This window comes from Leishmania panamensis, assembly GCF_000755165.1.
Source record: "Leishmania panamensis strain MHOM/PA/94/PSC-1 chromosome 15 sequence".
Taxonomy (NCBI): Eukaryota; Euglenozoa; class Kinetoplastea; order Trypanosomatida; family Trypanosomatidae; genus Leishmania; species Leishmania panamensis.
In genome coordinates, this window is record NC_025860.1 from 443478 (window position 1) to 462927 (window position 19450).

General features: G+C 61.8%; 4 protein-coding genes across 4 annotated transcripts; all 4 read right to left on the reverse strand.

Annotated features, from left to right (window-relative positions):
* Positions 1-1908: 1908 nt before the first annotated feature.
* LPMP_151070 (tryparedoxin peroxidase) lies at positions 1909-2508 on the reverse strand (the record flags this gene model as incomplete). Its single annotated transcript, XM_010699180.1, has 1 exon — positions 1909-2508. The coding sequence occupies one exon, from the start codon at positions 2506-2508 to the stop codon at positions 1909-1911; it is 600 nt and encodes a 199-aa protein (XP_010697482.1).
* An 888-nt stretch (positions 2509-3396) lies between these two features.
* Positions 3397-4683, reverse strand: LPMP_151080 (hypothetical protein; the record flags this gene model as incomplete). Its single annotated transcript, XM_010699181.1, has 1 exon — positions 3397-4683. The coding sequence occupies one exon, from the start codon at positions 4681-4683 to the stop codon at positions 3397-3399; it is 1287 nt and encodes a 428-aa protein (XP_010697483.1).
* Positions 4684-5406: 723 nt separating this feature from the next.
* LPMP_151090 (hypothetical protein) lies at positions 5407-14913 on the reverse strand (the record flags this gene model as incomplete). The annotated part of the gene is made up of 1 exon (XM_010699182.1): positions 5407-14913. The coding sequence occupies one exon, from the start codon at positions 14911-14913 to the stop codon at positions 5407-5409; it is 9507 nt and encodes a 3168-aa protein (XP_010697484.1).
* A 761-nt stretch (positions 14914-15674) lies between these two features.
* On the reverse strand, positions 15675-18857 carry LPMP_151100 (hypothetical protein; the record flags this gene model as incomplete). The annotated part of the gene is made up of 1 exon (XM_010699183.1): positions 15675-18857. One exon carries the CDS (start codon positions 18855-18857, stop codon positions 15675-15677), a length of 3183 nt encoding a protein of 1060 aa, XP_010697485.1.
* Between the last annotated feature and the right edge of the window lie 593 nt (positions 18858-19450).

Below are 19450 nucleotides of genomic sequence, written 5' to 3' on the forward strand. Positions count from 1 at the left end.
CGTATTCGCGTGCGCGGTAGCGGCAGTTTTGTGGCGTTGGTCGCGGAGGTGGAATGGGCTCATGGGATGTGCGTGGAGAGCGGGTAGGGTGGGAAAAGGAGAAGGCAGGTGGTGGGGCATTCACACGTAGGCGGGGTGATGTATGCGGACTGCGTATGTGGACTGCGTGTGTGTGTGTGTGTGTGTGTGTGTGTGTGTGCGACCGGCGCATGACATGTGCACAGCTTTGCCTTTCGCCATCGCTCTACGCGTGCCTGGTGCTCTCACGCTCTCACCCGCACCGCGTGCTCCCCCACCGCCCCGTCACCATGGCCGATTCTCGACTGCACAAGAGTGTAACGCTGCCGTGGCATGCACACGCGTCGGGAGAGGTGGGGTGGAGAGTGGAGGAGACAGAGTTATAGCGAGGCCGCCTTGAAGCGAGAGAGAGAGAGAGGAGGTCGATGCATCACTTTATCAGTACTTACCAGGGTGAGTTGGGGGGTGAGAGGAGAGGGAGTCAGAGCTGTGCACACGGGCTAGTTCACACCGACGCGTGCGCCCTCTTCTGTAGAGCAGGAGAAACTAGTCCCACTCCTTCAGCCGGAGGATTGGTGCCTCGTTCGAACTCCCTTCTCACCCTCACCTCTCTCTCTCTTTGTGTTGCGGTGTTGGTGTGGTTATCTCATGTACTCGTGGGCTTCAGTATGCAACCGAGAGTCAGGCGCAAGACCCACCTGGCAAGGCCGCGATGCACAAATTCTTCCTGACAGACACCAACGCGTGAAACAGGAGAGAGCGCGAGGGAGACAAAACAAACAACAGCGATTGAAGAAAACGTTAGGGTAGGACATAAAATAGGCCCTCCCCCCTCCTCTCCCCTCCCCCGGGGCTCGCTGGGGAAAAGGGGGGAGGGAGGGCGGGGTGCGCCCCACAGTGTGGGAGAGAAGGGGGGGGAAGTGGGGGGGGGAGAGATGAAACGATGAAACAAAAGTAGGAAGGCGAAATATAATAACCGCTGATGCCGATGCTGAAGTCGACAGCGCCGAAGAGTCGCTGGAGGAGGCCGTTAGGGGTAAGAGGTGTGTGTGTGTGTGGGCCACGTCCTCGTGCATGGCGCAGCACCACTTCTGCTTGTGTCGCCGTCTGTAGGATGGGAGGGGTGGGGTGGAAGAGAAGGCACACGCACAGGAGGCAGACATGCACTGACGCAGCGAGGTGCGGTGGGGTGGAAAGAGCTGCACACATCATCGGCAGCACCAGCGACAGCATCACCATCCTCATCCGGAATCGTCAACTATAAACAAGAGGAAGAAGGGAAAGGAAACGCGAAGAGCCAGCAGACCCACACGCGCACACACATACCCACGGAGAGAGAGAGAGAGGAGAGAGAAAGGCGAGCCGGAGCTTCAAAGAATACTCGTAAGAGCCCTGGGGAGAGAGAGAGGTGAAGGGAGAAGAGAAAAGGTGCGCGATGCGCTTCGCCTGCCTTGCATCTTGTTTTTCTCGCTTCCCCCTCTGTGTTTGGCTTCGTGGCTGTCATCCGCTTCGTTCCTTCCGCCGCCTTTTCCCTCCTTGGCTGCCTCGTAGCGGCTTGTTGCACTTCTGTTTTCCCCGCTCGTATGTCAATTCCACGAAAAACCGAGCGAACGATTGAAGTGAAACGAACCGCTGCCAAGGGAGACAGAGGCGCGCAGGTGGCGCCTCTGTCTCCTTCTCCCTCTGTGTGTGCCGGCAGGGAGTGACGAGACGACTGAGGCATGGAAGAAGATGAGAGGAGTGGTGGAGAGGCGTGCGTGCCGGGGAGCTATGTGCGAGAGCACCACTCATCACTGCCTCTGCTCGTTTCCTTTCCTCTTTTCCCTTCTCTCGTATCCACTCGGCAATAAGCGACTAGGGCGACACCAGACTCTCGTCCTACCCATGAGTTTACTGCTTGCTGAAGTAGCCCTCAATGGACGCCTGTCGCTCCGGTTTCATTGTGGCATCGCCCTTCTTCCAGTTGGCGGGGCACACCTCGCCGTGCTTCTCCACGAACTGAAAAGCCTCCAGCAGGCGCAGCACCTCCTCCACGTTGCGGCCCACCGGCATGTCGTTGATGGTGATCTGGCGCAGGATCCCCTTGGGGTCGATGATAAAGAGGCCGCGGTAGGCAACGCCCTTCTTCTCATCCAGCACGCCGTAGGCACGACAGATGCACTTGGTCTTGTCGGCCAGCATCGGGATCTCCATGGGGCCGAGGCCGCCCTTCTTGCGTTCCTGCAGCGTCCACTGCAGGTGCGCGTACTCGCTGTCCACAGAGCACGCGATGACCTCGCAGTCAAGCTCGCTGAAGCGCTTTATGCTGTCGGAGAACTGGATGATCTCTGTCGGGCACACGAAGGTGAAGTCAAGCGGGTAGAAGAAGAGCACGACCCACTTGCCCTTGTAGGAGGCGAGGCTGATCTTCTTGAAGGCGCCGTTGGGCATGAGCGCCGTCTCCTCGAAGGCCGGCGCAGGCTCGTTCATTTTGGCGTTACCGCAGGACATGATTGACTGGCGGCTGTGGAGAGAATGGAGAGAGACTGCAGATAACGATGGAGTGGGGTGGCTCTAGGAAAGAGTGTGTGGAGGAGGCGAGTAGGAAGGGAGGAAGTGACCTACGTGAGAGAGGAATGCTAGCAGTGTTGTGGGGTGAAAGCGTTGGTGTTGGGAGGGGTGGGTGTGGGTGTGGAGTGTGCCATGCCATGTATCGAGAGAGGAAAGTCACGAAGGGAAAGAAGAGGGAGGGGGGAGGGGGGGGGTCGATATCCACTCAAGACACCTGCTGAAGCAACGTAACAAGCCGTAACATGAGGCTGAGCGAAAGGCACCGCATATTGTCGGAGTAGGGCGAGAAGTCGTAGCTGACACTCTCGTCACCGTCGCAGCACCATCGCCTCCCTCTCCTACAAGCCGACTTGGGACTCGGAGGCGAGGTGCTCAAGGTAAAGGGATGGTGGAGAAGCAGTGAGTAGGCCGGCAGTCTGTCGGAGGAGGCGCCTGTAGTTATGATTCACACGTGTGTGTCACCGACCCGTTATGGCAATGCAATCCTCGCCGCTGCCCTCTCGCATGCGCGTGGCTTGAGGCAGAGGCGAGAGCGCAAGTACCCCATCCGCCGTAACGAGCCCCCCCAACCCCCCGACAGTGAGGGAAGGAAAGGCTCAAAAGAAAACAAATGGCCCGGTGTTCGTTGCCTGCCGGAATGGGCATCTCGCGCGGTTACCACGTGCCCAGCACCGATCACGGCGCGCGCGGCTCGTTTTTCGATGCCTCTCTCTCGCTGTTTTCTTACTCTTTGCTTGCTTCGGTGACTCCCACAGTCCTCCCCCTGACGATTGTCGACGAGGATTAGAGGGATGAGCACTGTGTCGCCCTTTCCCCACACCATGCAAGTCATCCATCCTGCAGCGCCGGCGACAGTGGCGCAGGGGGAGTAGGGGAGCAACTGCGATTGCGTTTTCGACCAGCCCCAGCGCTGTTTGGTGCCGACGGCGCGCTTGCCGGCATCGACTCCGACTTCACTGGCGCGGTGGACTTGTACTCCTCCGTTTTGACGAACGCGTTCACTACGGCCTCACCCACTGCGCGTACGGCAGCCGTTGTGAACTCTCGCATTTGCATCAGGCGGTTGAACTCGGGCTGGATCAGTGGCACCGCACGCTCAGCCACTCGCATTAGCTTCTCTACGCGCACCGGCTGCAGATGCGCGTTGGACGCGAAGCTGCTGTACAATGTGGCCCGTGACGGCTCGGCACTCGGGTCGGTGGGCGGCAGTGGCTTGTTTGGCCACTGAAGCCGAGGCTCTGTGCGTGCCAGCAACACTGCCATGATCACCTTCTCCGCTTCCACGAACACCGCCAGCTCTGACGCGCCGGGGTCGGACTTGCTTTCGCACTGACGTATCGCGTGGAAAAGCGCGAGGCAGGGCATCTCGTAGTTGATGAGGGGCAGCTGCAGCAGCTGCACGTAGTAGTGAATTAGATTCGGAACGTACTTCTTTGCCATCTGCGCCATCTCCTCCCTCAGGTTCGTCGCATCAATGATCTCCAGGCGCCGGGACTCGATATCCTTGAGTGTCCCGTCCAACACGCGCATCTCGCTCAACGGGATAGGCTGCCCCAGGCGCTCGGACGCCAGCATCAGGGACGCCGCTGCCACCTCTGTCTGATGCTCGACTCGCACGCCACGCTCTCGGCGAAAGCCAACGAAGTGCTTCGCCAAGGCAATGGCGTCGCGCAAGATGGCCTCGTCGTAGCGGCGAGAGAGGCGAAAGAAAACCTCCAGTTGTGCCGACATTCGGGGGTGCAGCCTTGTCTTCGCGTACTTGGCTGTGTCACCGAACGGGCCCGCGTTGGTGCCCTGCACGGCAGTCATGGGACACCGCAAAAGGCCCGCCGCACATGCGGCCGCTTCTTCCCGGGTTAAACCTGCATTCTTCGCCGTCGCACGGCCAATGGCGCCGCCGTTCTCCACGTCCCAGTCGGCGTCGCCGCCCCGGTCGACGTCCGCGTGCGTTGCGTCCTTCTCGAAGCGCGTTGCCACGCTCTCCTCGAGGCCCATTGCCACTACAGTGGCACAGTTAACGCAGGCCGCCTCGCCGCGTGCCTCGTCCGTCTCGATACTATCCACGGCCCCGCAGTAGGGGCAGTTCTTGCCAACGTAGTCTGCTGCCGTGGCCATGGTCGAGTGGAATGGTGTACGTGCTTGAGTACCACCTCCTTTCTCGTCAACTACACGGGTGGGGTGGAGGAGGGGCGAGGTGAGATGGGGGGGGGGGGCGGGGTGAGATAGTAGCGGAAGGCGTAATGATACGAGAAGAGCTGAGCGTGAGCACAGCACACATGTTGTGCTCTTCGACGCCTGTTTCACGCCCATGTTGGCGATGCTTGAATGGGAGTGTGGGGCGGTGGCGTGGAAAGGCGTAGAGGGCAGCATCGGACTGCACGCGGGTGATCCCTACCCACCGCTACAGCGCGCGGCCTGATGCTTGGCACTCTCCTCAGGGTTTGTGTGCATCGCTTGTTTTCGTCTGTCAGCCTCGCATGGACGGAGCGCCTTTTCTTCAGGTCCTCTGCACTGACACCCTTATCGAGGACGCGACGCAGACGCCTCTGCCGTTCCACCGCACTATTCACCCCTACGTGACTCTGTGTCGGCCGACTCCTCCGCCGCAGCTAGCATGAGAAGGAAAGCAAGAGACACAGAGGAAGTGGTGAGTAAAGGTGTATATGGAAGACACCCACACACCCACCCACACACACACACACACGTGAGGGCACCCTCGCTGCCCGCAAGACACCTCCTAATGCATCCACTATGTCGACGCGCCCTCTTTCCCCTTTCTGTTCACGTGTATTCCCCCTGTCTTCGCTGTTTCAGCCCCGTAGGCGCATCTGCACATCCTCACAGCAGCTCTACCAACTGCTCACGCATCTCCAGTTCTGCTGCGTACACCTCTTGCAGGTCTGCAAGCACCGCGGATCTCGTCGTGGGTGCTGCGACGGTGCCCGAAGGAGTTGATGGCACCCCATGTGGTGCTGTGTCCGGCGCTGTGGCGGCAATGTCGCTGCCAAAGGAGTCGTCGTCACGCGACCACGTGCCCTTGGCGCTGCTTCTGCTGAGGTTGGGCAGATGTGCTGGCGGTGGCGGTGCTGCTGCTGCTGCTGCCATAGCAATGACGCCGTAGTAGCTGTGTGGGGGCTGTGGCGGGGGCAGCTGGCATGTCCCCTCAGTGGGGACGGCGGTGCGAGCGTCATCGTCACTCCACCCCCAGTCATCGTCGTCCACCTCCGCATTCGGCAGCGGCACCCCCTGGAAAGTAAATGCACTGGGCAAAGGCAAGGGCCCTGCAAGAGGGGTATGGCTGTGCAACCCGCGGTGCACGCGTGCCGCATCCGAGCTCGGCGCGAATTGAGCTGGCGACGACGCATCATCGGCCATCGCTGCTGCTGCTGCTGCTGCTGCTTTGCCGACCTTCACCGCAGGTTTCGTGCCGTGGATGTGCACTTCGGGGCTCATCTCCGCATTTTCTTCGTTGGCGTTAGGTGCGGCCACGTTCGCCACATCCTCAGCTCGCCGGGCAGTACACACCGGACCAAGAGCAGCAGGGTCGGACTGGGTTTCCCTCCCCGCCTGCACCTCAACCCTTTCGTTCGTGTCCAGCGCTGCGGCGACTGTTAACGCAGGTGTCTCTGGTCCACACAAAGGAGAAGGGACGCCGTGGCTGCTCCTGCCGCTGCTGTGGTTGACCGTTGATAACTCACTCCAGTCAGTGTGTGGAGCACGCGCCGATGGAGAGTCTTGCGGTTGTGTCTGCAATGGCGCGTTCTCCCGCTGCGCCACCGGCGACGGCGCCCCTGTGGGCTCTGAGAGGACCTCTGTGGCTGCCGCCTCAATCGCCGGCAGTATGTTACGCATTGGGTTCAGCATGGCCGGAGCCTCCGGCGAGGGGGGTTGCTGGTGCTGCTGTCCACGAGGCTGCTTTACCGACTGGTGCAGGGGCAGTGGAAACGATGGCGCTTGGAGTGCACCCTGAGTGGGGCCGGAGGAGGAGACAGGCTTCACGAGGACGGCAGCGGCAGCGAACCCTTTTTTCCTTCGAAGCGGCTTTGCTGTCACGACCGCTCCCACCACTGACGTACCGCCGCCACCGACAGCGGAGCCGGTACCCGTCGCTACTGTAGTATCTTGCTGAAGACCCTCGTTCGGCGCCGCTGCCGCCGCTGCTGACGTTTTTCCATCAACGGAGGTCCGCCGTAGAGGGATGATTCTGCGAGCGGGCAGAGACAACACTGTAGCGGCGCGCGTCGCGTCTTCCTTAGTCGTCAACTCAGGAGGCTCGACCTCGACGGGTGTTGGCGGCGGAACCTCCTTGGCGATGGGGACAGTGACTGACGCCTGCCCAGCCGTGCTGCTTGTGGCTGCGTCTGACACTGCTGCTTGCCTATCCATAGCCCTGCCCCTGCAGCGTGTTGGCGGGGTTGGGGCGACGGTTTCGCGTAGTGCCGTTTGCCACTGCGAGAGGGCGCTGAGGAGACTGCCGGCGCCGCTGATGGTTGACTGCACTGCTGCCTGTGCCAGGCCGCCGCCCCCATACAGCCCCACGTCCTCGTCGCTCTCTAAGTGTGTCGTGTGGGCCACCAGCGAAGCGCTGTGGGGTGGCGCTTGCTGCGGCTGAACTGTCGCTGATGTGATTGCCGTGACACCCGCTGTCACCAGTGTCGGTGTGAATGCATCGCTTGCCTCTCGCTGGCCAACACCGCTGCATGAGGAGTGGAGGGGAACCACGGCAGCAGCGCTGCCACCTAGCCCTTTGCGACTGCCTCGCCGAACGTTCTTCAGCGCTGCTGCGCTGTTATCGTCACTGACGCCTCGTGCTCTGTCACCATGTGCGACTCTTGGGTGCGCTGCTGCCGCAGCAGCGGAGGACGACGATGCCCACGAAGAGGAGGACATGCGGCTCCCCTCCCTCTCTGCCTGCACCGCGAGCAGTGATCGGTGTGGGCGCCAGTTGGTCTCCTGCTGCTCTTCCTCTTGCATGCGTTCCCATATTGCTTCCTCTTCTTTCCAGTACGCCACTTCCTCAGCCTCCGCAGCACGCTTTGTAAGCACCAGGTGTGCACGAGCCGCAGCCACCGCTAGCCCATCTCGCGCGTCATCCTCGAGTGCTATGACACCGGCACGACCCTCCTGGTACAGCACCCACAAGCGCCGCTCTTGCCGCTCCGCATCGAGGAGGAGATGCCGGGCAGCGTAGTCAGTGGCCTGGACCCCCATGCGAGCATCACATTCCTCCTGCAGCAGCCGCCGCATCGCCAGCCGCTGCCGCTCCCCCCATTCACACCAGGCACGGCGCAGCTCCTCGCGCGCGTCATCAAAGCGCAGTTTCTGCTCTCGATGGGCTAAGGCAAATATGAGGTCGTGCTGATCGAGCGCAAAGTCCACCAGCTCCATCCGACGCTTTTCGATCCTCAGTGCCACGTACACTAGGAGAAGATTGCTCTGAAAGGTGGGGGAGGCGAAGAACTGCTGCTGCTCGTGCAGGAGCTGCCCGCTACACTGGCGTCTCTTGAAGGCCTCCTCTTTGAAGAGCAGCTGTAACTCATTGGTGCCAGCTACCGCCAAGCCCGAGGCTCTGCTGCCGTCGCTGTCTCTAGGGTGCATTCCTAGCACTGCTTGCGACTGGGGTATGTGGGAAGGCAGCGAGACTGCGACCGGTGAGACCGTAGCTGGCTGCGCTTCTCCCCGCGGTAAGGAGACCGCGGATGAGGGTGTCCGAACATGTTGCTGCTGGTGCTGATGAGCAGCACGAGGAGCCACTGTCGCGCCAATGGTGTTGAGGAGTGAGGTGCGCAGTGCACACCCGGCGCCTAACCAGGTAGATCCAATAGCCGTTGCTGCGGCCACAGCGCTGCTGCCGGTGGTCTTTGCGCCAAAACAGTCCTGTGGCACTGCAGACACTGCCTGCTGTGGCGCTTCGTCGTCACTCAGCCTTGGCAGAGCCGTGCGCACCAGTTGCTGATGATCCGCCGCCGCGCACATGCTGAGGCACTCAAGCATCGCTGCCGCTTTCTCATTTACGTTGCGTGCCGCCGTCTCGTTACGCCACTGACTCCACTTGACGTGCAAGTCCGAGTCATGGTAGCTCGCTGACACTGGTGCACCGCTGCCCAGCGACGCTGCCGCACCTTCGGCGCGGGGAGTCGTCAGGTGCTCACGAGCGAAGTCGTCCGTGAGAACTTGCAGCGCCACCTTTTTGCCGGCATCCTCCATGCGCTGGTAGAGCGGCGCCGCGACGCCACGGATCCACTGCCGCAGCAGCAGCAGGATGGACGCATCAGCGCACTGGACCACCGAGGACGACACTTCCTTGGCTGCGGGGTTGCGTTGCGTCGCTTCATCTGCCACGCCCTCAGCCTCATGCGTGTGGGCATTGTTGCTCAAAAGCCCGTGAAGGACGTCAAGGACGAGCAGGAGCAGAAGCGGTTGGAGGAGTGCGAAGGACATCGCCTCCACAAGCGCCCCGGTAAGCGGTTCCACAGCGTCTGCCAGTGCGTTGATGAAGGCCTTCAGTTGCGCTTCGGAGATGTCGAGGCGCCAGTGCGGTACCAGAGGGCAGGGGAGGTGCGGCGCTGGCGCCTCAGCTGCAGTACTACCTGGAGTGGCCCCGATGACTGCCTCTTCTGTATGCGCAGTCACCGACTCCTCTAAGTAGCCGTTCATACGCATCTCTGCCAGGATGTAGCAGCGCAACTCTCGGCGGAGGACTTCGCAGGCCACGACTAGCCAGCCAACGGACTGCAGCGGCGGTGCGGACGGTGACTGCTGTAACAGGAAGTCTCTGCATTTTTCATCTTGTCCGGCACTCGCACGATTCTTGGCGTGATCCATGGCGACCGCCGCCGCGGCCGTAACGTACGCGGCGGCTGGGGAGAGAAAGAAGTGGCGCAGCTCCAGAGCTGATTCGCTGTCGTCACCGGAGGAGGCGGCGGCGGCGGCGCCACTGCTGCTGCTGCTACAACTGTGACCGGAGGCGGCAGCAGCGACGAACGGCATCGGTGCCGATCGCTGCCCAGGCCTGTCGTCGCTATCACCGACGCGTCGCGTCACGCTCTGTTTAACGCTGCGTAGCGCGATGCGCCGCTGCGCCGCTGCCAAGTTCCCCAACGTCGGCTGCATCGCCATCAGTCGCGCCAAGGTATCGAAGCGAACATCGCGGCGCTGCGTGGAGTAGATGCCAGGCGAGGCTGATGGAGGCACATTGTACAGAGCGACGAGGCGCCGCAGCTGCCGACGCACACGCTCACACACTTCGCCGGCGCAGAGCCGCACCGGCACACGCCCGCGATGGGGTCCCTTTTCACCGTTCGGCGTCGTGCCACTCGCTTTCCACGTGAAAGGTTCGCTGCACTGCGGGTACGACAGGGCTGGCGCTGGGCTGCGGTTGCCGTCGCCGCTGCTGCTCCCCAGATCTTCCTCCACAGCGAGCTGCTCAAGGGTCGGCAGGGCATACAGAAGGCAGGGCCGGAGCAGTGCAAAGGTGACATCAGCTGCTGCTGCTGCTGCGGTGGCGGCGGTACTCCGCTGCTCGCCTCGCTGCGTTGCGGGCGCCAGGGCGGCGAAGAGGTGCTCGTACATGCCAACGTCCGTGACTGCGCCTGAACTGCACAGCAGAACGTTGACCCAAACCTGCACTAGCCACGCTGCAATCACGTCTGTCGCGGCAGCACCTTCGTTGCACATCGCTGTCGTGGTTATGCTCAGTTTTGTTGAACTGTGGTGACTCTGCGTCTGAGCCGCGATTCGCCAGCTCTGTAGAACACACGTGAAGGCTGCGTAGGAGTGAGCATATTCCTCTGTCGCTAGCGCATTTGTTACCTGCTGGTGCAAGCCCATTGCCCGCGAGAGCTGTGCACGTAGTACACGACCACTGCCGGAGCTGGCGTATATGAGGTGCAAAGCGCGCATGATGTCTCCCGCATGCGATGCCGTGGACGCAGCGGCGGTGCAGCAGCGCTCCTGATAGGCAAGCAGAGCACCTGCCGAGCACATTGGCGGCGCTTCCAACGAGAGAAGATGCTGCCAGGCGATCAGATATTGCGACACCCACGAACCGCTAGCGGCACTGGCTGTTGCTGTTGCTGACGTTGAACCCGCCCCGTTAGTCATTCCCGCGTGCTCGATCTGCCGCGGTGCACACTGGTAGCTGGAATCTCGCTGTGAGCTACTGTACACAAAGCGCATGGCGGCGAAGAGCTCCTCAGCGCCGGTCGCGTCTTCCTGAGTGAGGCACCGTAGTACGCACACGCCGCGGTGAAGCGCCCGCAGCTGATCCCCATCTCGCAGCTTCGCACACCGCAGCCACGGCGCATGTTGCTGTTCGTCAGTGGTATCAGCTTCTGGTGGTTTCTCCGGCTGTCTCGCTCCTGTGGTCTGTGATGCTGCTGGGGGAAAGAGCTGCAGTGCAGCACACAGGCGGTGTGCCACGTGATACCACAGATACACGGTGAGGAGCGGCGGGAGAAGCATGAAAGGGAACGGGGCCGACACCGTCGTCGCCGCCGCGGTCGTGAGACCATCGAGTTCAGGTGTGTTAAGCAGCGGATAGACCGGCATCCGGTCCGCCGCCTCCTCCACATCTGTCTGTGCATGACTCGCCCCCTGGACTTGCCGTCCGCCCTCATACCCATCATGTACTTTCCAGCTATCCAGTGCCGCGATGGCAAGCCGCTCGTACGCCTCCGCAACTGCCATGGTGTCGGTTGCGGCCGGAGAGACCGTTGACGTGAACGCCATGGCAGCCTCCACGACGCAGCACACAAATGTGAAGCCGAGGGGTGGGGTGGCGTCGTGAGGCCGCCCTGGTGCCCAGCTGGCACATACAAGAGCGTGCAGGTCTGCCACCGTGAGTACACCGCACACGACGAGCCCCTGCAGTCCACGATGCCCATGACTGCCTGCAGCACTCGTCAAGGCGGAGTTGTTTTGTAGGTATATGGCGGGAGAGGCTTGTGCAAGGCGATGCACCACGCAATACAACTCCTCCGGCTTCACCAGGCGTAACAGCGCGTATTCTATCGACTCGCGCAGCTCCGCCGTATCGCGCGTCGGCCACGGAGGCCCCGTTGATGCGGCGACCTGTGTGGCCTCCAGTCTTGTCTCTGGCTCCAGCGACACCCCTGAGGCCTCGAGGATGTCATCGACCGTGAGCTCAAGCGGCCGCTGCGTGTTCCTGCAGATAAAAAGGAGAAGCGCGCGGCGTAGCCAGTCCAGGGGCGGAGGAGGGGACAGGGCTGGAGAAGGTGCCGCTGCACCAAGCTGCAGAAGCGCCTGCATCGCGCGGCCCTCCACCGCAGCGGCCTGCGCCTCCACCGCGGAGATGTCGGCGGTGGCGGTGGGAGATGGGGGGCGTGTGGAGACTGCTGCAGCAGCGACGGCGCCGCTGCCAAGGAACCAACGCGCAAACCACTGGCAGCACATCCACCCTACTACGTCTCCTGCGCACCAGTCCAACTCCACGAGGGTGCGGAGTACCAGCCGGAGAAAGACACCCGCCGCCCGACGCATGTGACATGCCTCCATCTCAAGCGTGGCGGCGTTGCTGCCGTCCTGCAACGCGAGGTGCTCCATCGTGAAGGTCTGGATCGCGCGTGCGTAATAGTGGAGGCGCGTCTGATGCTCCGGGGCGTCCGTGGCGGTGCTGCGCACCACCTCCATGAGAACACGCGGCCACTGCGGCAAAGTAGGCCCCGTCTCATGCAGCACAGCGTAGGCCCATAGGACCCGCATGGCCCGGTACGTGGCGGCGGCGACAGCGGCGTCGCTTGGGGGTGTTGTGAGCGACTGGAGATGCCCACGAACGTGTTCCGCGGCTACCCACTCCGCCACGTGCGCCTCCCACTCCTTCTGCAGGCTTGCCGCTGTCCGCGGGAGCCACAAAGACGGTCGGAGAAGTGCGACAACCCGCTCCGTCGCTGCTTGATCCTTTTCTTCGTCCATAGGGCCCGCGGCGCCGTTGCCGCAGTACCACAGCATTGTGAGCTCGTGGGTGAGATCGTTGAAGTAGGGGAAACCGCGGAGAGCGGAGTCGGCGGTGGGCGTCGAGGAAGATGCACACACACGCGATTCCACCGCCGTCACTGTCGCCATGAAGGAGACCGAGACAGATGTGGTGGTGCCCTCTGCCTCAGCAGTGCTGTGGCTCGGCATCGGGGCCGCGTAAGGATCCTTCACGCACATGCCATCTGCGCTACCGCCCGCCGCCTCTGACAGCCATTCCATCCAGCGACCGACATCCGCAACGTCCCAGGCAAGCACATCACGATGGGCCGCCTGCACCACGTCCTGCATTACGCCGTGCTCATCGCCATATTCGCCATCAACTATTCCCGTAGCACTCGTTGGTGCTGGTGACAGCACGACTGGGTCCAACCCCAGCCACAGGGTACGCATGGGAGGCACGTGGTGGATACGCCCCTTCCAATTCCCGTCCCCTGCTGCCTCCTTCGGACTTTCAGGGCACGCCAGTAGCGCCAGGGCATCCCAGGGCAGCGTCTCCGTGAGGTAAAGGCCTTGAGGAGGGGCGGTTGCTGCAGCCAAGGTTGTAGGCGATGAGACGGCCCGCGATGCACCGGCTAGTCGCTCAGCGCTGCTGCTGGTGTTGCGAGTGTGAATACCGTCCATGATGAGCATTAGGAGGCTTGTACATGCGGGGAGCACCGTCATCGGGGTTTCTGGCGACTCCGCAGCTGTCGCCCCCGATGCGACGATGGTGGGAGGGCCAATACACGTGGTCGGGCATCCTATAGTAAGCTCGTACACAGTGCGCTCTGGTGGCGGCAGGAGCTGCTCGATGATCTCCTGCACTGATGAGTGCGAAATCCGTCTTGGCTGCTGCTGCTGCTGCTTGGCCTTTGCATACGAGTCCAGTTCGGCACTGGTCACACCCAGCGCACCGTACGGTGCGTCGCGCTTGAAGCCCATGCAGAGGACGACCGGTGGCGATAGCGCAGAGCTGGCGACTCGCGACGAGGCAGTAGCAGTAGATAAGGACGGCGCTACTGAGGCGCGAGCAGGGGTGCAGCTACAGGGTAGCAGCGCTACAAGGCTGCCGCACAGCTGCCCATCATGGAACAGGTGTACTCCACGGGTATCTGCATCCTCAACAAAGGCCCAAAGAAGATCAGGCGGGTCAAGTGACACCGGCGGCGGCGGCGGCCGCGACGATGACGGCGTGCCGTTCTCTCCATCTGCGCTGCAGCGTGCGTGTCCCCAGCCGGTACCACCACCGCCGCGGTGAGCGCTGTCCTCTGCTGAAGTCCTGTGACCACTTAACCTAAGTAGCGGGATCGTCAGAGTGTGCCGCACTCGAGTTTGCAGTGGCTGCGGGTTGTCTACTGAGGCGCCGTTGCTAAAGAGATCCGCGACACATGCCAGCACGTCCCACGCTTGATGCTGCGGATGAGCACTACCGACGTTGGCAGTGTCGCTGGTGCTGCTGAGGGCGGCAAAAATGTAGACCAGGCGCATAAGCGGCACCTCCGCAGCGGCAGTAGAGGTGTGATGTGGAAGCGGCAGCGGGACTCCTGCGACAAGCAGCAGCACCGTCGATGGCCTCGACGGTGGAGTTGAGGTAGCGCTGACACGACCAGGTGTCTGCGGTGTGGTGAATGGGCAGGGTAGCGCTGCTGACGCCGCAATGCGCATCCATGAACACGAACGTGACACGGGCTTAATAGCAACCGCATCACCGCTACTCAATACGAAGCTGTCCATCAAGCCGTAGTGAGCGGCGTCGCGGAGTTGATTGTTGGAGCCTCTTCTCAAAGCGGCTGCTGGTTCTGTGCCCGCGCCCGCCGCCTCCGGGGCCTCCGTGGCTACCAGGACGTGCCGGCTGCTCAAGAAGATAACGCCACCAGTGCCCTGCAGCGTGGACCGCGCGAGTGATGTTGTGCGAGGGAAAAAGAAGCGTGCGCGCGTTGGCTGCTGTGTTTCCAGGCCTGCTGGGTTGCTGATACTGCCGTTCGATGACGCCGCTGTTGTCGCCGTGTTAGCTACGTCAGACAACAGGCACGGGCTCGGGATCCAAATGAATTCCCACACAAACCCGCAGAGCCCGTCATTGCTGCCGGGGCTCTCCGCGTCACCACCCATCGGCTGCGTCGATGACGCCGCAGCCGTGCTGCCCACGGCCTTAACATCCACGTGCAAGGAGTAGTGCGCCTGCAGGGTGACGATGCACGACTCGTGGCGTGACGCATCGACATAGCTCCAGCGGTGGCATGTGCGCGTCATCACATGCTCCTCTGGCGCGCTGGGCACCACCGACGGAGAGGCAGACGAAGCAGGTGCGTCGGCGTCGGTGGTGCTGCCAACTCCCAACTTGTATGTTCGCTGAACGATTGGTGGCATGCCCTTTACGGTAGTCTGGTGGTTTGTAGACGAAGCTCTGGCAGGACTGAAGAATGCCGCCAGTAAATATGTGAAGTGCGCGCACAATTGCCGCACAAGTGATCGCACAATGACGACAGTATCGACCAACTTCGATGCCGTTCTGAGAGCTGCGGCTGGATAGGCCGAGACGACACACACCCACACCCACCATAGATGCATTGCGTATGAGGCACATAAAATGTCCGTGCGTGCCGTCATCGAGGGGCGCTCCGAGTAGAAGGCGCACATCGGGACAGGAGACAGAGAGAGAGAGGGAAGGGAGACGTTGACGATAGGGAGCGAGCTGGTGTGCTGCAATCGCATTCATGGGCGTGCCTCCCAACGCCAGTTTCTTTCACTTTTTCAGAATCTGCTTTGATCTCAATCGAGCACTCGAAAGAGCTGCTCTACCTCACAGCAAATGAGAGTGGGAGCGGCTGAGACAGGCATGTGCCGTCCCCCAAACGTGTCGTCTACGAAGCAGCGGTAATCGCCTGTGTGCGCGTGTGCGTGGGTGTCGGAGACGCACAGACTTGGTTGAGCACACCGTGACGGCAGCTGCTACTGCTACGAATAGGCTGATGGGAAGAGAGGATATACAAACTGAGAGCTCAACGACAAGCACAAATATAGAGAGAGAGAGGTGGGGCGCGCAGCGGAGAAAAACAGCCACGCACGCACGCACGCCCACGGCGAATCGTTTTCTTCCGGTTGTGTGGTTGCGGCGCTTTGACTTTTCACTACAGCAGCACTTTCTCTAAGATGCCGCGCGCAATCGCGTAGAGCGGCGGCACGCCCTCCTGCGGGCTCATGGGCGCTGACAGCGTCGCCGCGCTAGCCGGCAGCCGGTGGGTCTGCCGCGCCTCTATCTCAGCGTCGTTCTGCGCGAGGGGGAGATCACTCGTGTAGTAGGCAAAGCGCGACGTCAGCCCGGGGTGGGCTATTCCCTGCCGGTAAAAGTCCTCAATGACACGGGCAAAGTACGACCCCTCCATCTCCGTCCCGACGCAGCGCCACACCTGCTGGTAGTACCGTAAGAGTTGCACGTTCTGCAGCATCGTACCCGTCACGGTCAGCACCTTGCCGTGGTGCACCTTGACACGCGGGCCGGCCAGTTCCTGTAGACGTTGCGCCGTGAGATCTTGGTTGCGGCAGTTGCGTAGCTCGTCCTGGTTGTCTTCGAGAATGAGCGAGGACTTGGAGAGGAGGACGTGACTAGCAAGCTGGATGTCACCGCGCTTGCCGGTGAGGCCGCCGGCCTTGCCCACCACGCTCACGCTGCGGATGCGCTTGCCAAAGGCGCTGAAGATGACGCGGCAGATACCTTCGGCCTGTGCTCCAAACGCAAAGTCCATGTTGATGAGGAAGTGCCGTTGCAACCGACCATCCCTGACGTGGTGGGCTGCCGGGGTGACCGTGGGACTGCCGCGGTTGCTATTCATGTTCGCCGGCTCGCTGAACTCGGTAAAGGTGGGCTTCTTTGTCGTGCTTGCCGTCTCCAGGTTGGTAGACCCGGGTTCTACATCTGAGTCGTTGGGTGATGTGTCGCCCCTGCTGTCCGTCATAATGCACCCCAGCACGTGGGTCTTCGAGCCGTCCTGGGAGCGGCGGTAAATCGGCTTGCATACCTGCGCCCACGTCGGCACGGTCGAGCCGCCCGTCTTGCCTTCGCGTTTCTCGCTGTCATTCTTGGTCACCTCCTCGTAGTACTTGTGCATCGCCTCACGTATGGTTTCATCAATCGCGTTGAAGTTGAGCCGATGCACCGGGATGACCTCCACCTGCAGCCCTGTCATGGCCGTGTCCTGCAGCACCGTGATGCCGTTCTCCTCGAGGCTGCGGCTGTGCTCCTCCTTCAGGTCTGGCCGCTCATTCTGCAGGAAGCCTGTGAGCGCAACATAGAGCATGTCATCGACGTTGTGCCACTCCTCCGGTCGCCCGAGTCGCTTGCTCTCGGTGCGGCACGCGTAGTCGAGGATTTCCTTGCGGTACTTGCGGTTGAAGCCGCAGAGCAGATTCTTGATGCAGTGCGTGTTGCTGCTGATCACGTCAATGTAAAGGTTGTCTGGCAGCGCGGAGAAGCGGTCAAGGCCGAGCTTCTCGAGCACGCAGCTGCGCAGGTTCAGGGCCCACTCGTGGAAGGGGTTCATTTGAAACTTCATCGAGAGACTCGGGTCAACGCGCACGTTGTACTCCTCGCGGTGCATCATAACCTCGTAAATACGCAGGAGTGTGTTGTGTCCCCAGTTGCGCAGCAGGCCAGCCTGCTCCTCCTCCGTAAGCGGCATGCGCTTCAGGATTGCGTGCACCCGCTGCATCTCGGCGTCGCGCGTGACGCCACCGGTCGTCAGGTACTTGCCCGCCAGTTCCTCCTGCTCGCGCTGCCGCAGGTACTCGTCAAGTATGTCGATCGCCGGTGGGTGCACCATGCCTTGCACGCGGCCACGCAGCTTGTTGCTCTCAATAATGTGCACGCACAGCATTGTTAAGAAATCGAGCAGATCGGTGAAGCCGTCGCGCAGCAGCACGAGCGTCTTCCCCTCCATCCCGAGATGCCACGTGCAGCGACGGCGCTCCTTTGTGCGGATGTACGTGATGGAGGAGCGCATGCTGCCGCCCTTCATTGCCAGGCTGTCTGCCCCCTTGCGCGTGTCGGCCGCGCGCGCCTCGACCTGCATGCGCCTGGCAATGAAGGGCGGCAGGGCGTGCACGAGGTCGAAGCAAAAAGTGGAGGTCAAATTCTCTGGCAGGCGGTTCAGCGCGTAGCCCCACGCGCCGGTGTCGACTTGGTGACTAAACAGTTTTGTGTGGATGACGTTGTGGACGCGGGTGTAGCTCTCCAGGATGGACCACAGCGGCAGGTACTCGTTTTGCGCGCTGGTGGGCGAGAAGACATAGCGGCAGAACTCACGGATGGAGCCGAAGACGTCCATGGAGTCGGTGATGCGGACACCAACGCCCTGAGCAAAGCGGGGATTACGGGCAAGCACCGACTGCAGCTCCTCGTACGGCAGTAGCGAGATGGCTGTCTTGGACATCGCGCTGCCGGCGCGGAAGACGTAGTGCGAGGCAGCGTTGAAGACGCAGTTCTCGATGCCAAACACTTGGCCTGGGTATAGGTCCGCGACGTGGGTGTAGACGGCATCCGATGACACCTCGCTGTTGGTGTTGGTGCCCTGCACGTCAGTGAGTCGAAGGCCGTACGGGGAGAGACTGCCGCGACGGTCACTGGTGCGGCTCAGCTTCATCGACACGCTTTGGTGAGACGCCACGCGAAACGCTTCCTCCATTGCCTTCCGCTCGTTGTTGATAGAGTCAACCCGAAAGACTTCCACATTGCCCCACACCACCACATACAGGTGCCGCACCGGTGCCCCGCAGTCGAGAATAAGCTCGCCATGAGTGTACTCGCGGTGGAGGGAGAGCGGGACAAGGTGCTGCAGGTCCTCGGGGCCCAGCAGGGACGTGAGCTGGGAGTGGCGGTAGAGCCAGGTGAGTTCCTCGCTGGTGTGTGCCGCTCGCCCCTTTGCTACAATGTACTCCATGACACGATTGCTGCGCACCGGCTGTGCTGCATCCAGGTGAAGGAAAATGCTGGGGGAGGCGATGAAGTCGTCGTCGTCACGCCAGTCCGTCTGCCTGCAGCTGCGCCGCGTCGCTGTCGCCTTGCTCGGCGTGTCGTGGGCGTCGCTGTCGTTGAGGGTGCCGTCCACGTCCTCCTGATCAATCATCCCCGCCGCCTGCATGACAGCCCGCGCGACCTGTGCAATGCGGTACGCCGTGCGCTCCTCCTCACTGCTGCCAGACTCGGTCAGCATGGAGACACTGCCCTGATGCAGGCGGGTGTGCACGTGGTTCACAGCCTGCTTCAGCGCCACCAGCGCGTGTTGCTGAGTGGGGATGCACTCGCCACACGGATCCATCGGGGTCGTTGTGGGCGCCGTCAGCGAAATGGCGGTGCTGCTCCGTACGATGCTGTTCACCACAGCGTTGGACTGATGATGGCGCGCGGACGCGGCAACGATAGCAGCGCTGCCTCCGGCGAAGGAGGTGGCGTGGGAGGTTGCCATCAGAAGCACTGGTGAGCGACTCGGTGAAATTTCACTGTTGTGCGATTGCAAAGAAGGAGGCCGCGCCACGGCGCTGGCGGGGACGGGGCTCGCTTGGCTCGTGCGCGTCTCCACTGCGGGTGCTGAGACGCTTTCGCGGTCCCGCGATAGGGTTGCCGACGTTTCTGTAAGTGGGGGCACTGGCGTCGTCGCCTCTGAGGCATCAAGGTGCTTCATCGCTCCTTGACCCGCCACCAGGGTCTTTGCACGCGCGGGCTTCGCTTCGCAGCAGGCGGGCACGTCTGCCATAACAACCTCGCCTGCAACGGGATGCAGGACGGGGCTACTTGGGGTGTTGAAGGGGACGATGAAGGTGCAAAGGTGAGGTTGTCCCTGCTGCCGGTGTCGTGGGTGGAGATGGCTACAGTTGCAGAGAGAAATGGGTGGTATTCGTGCTTGTATATCGC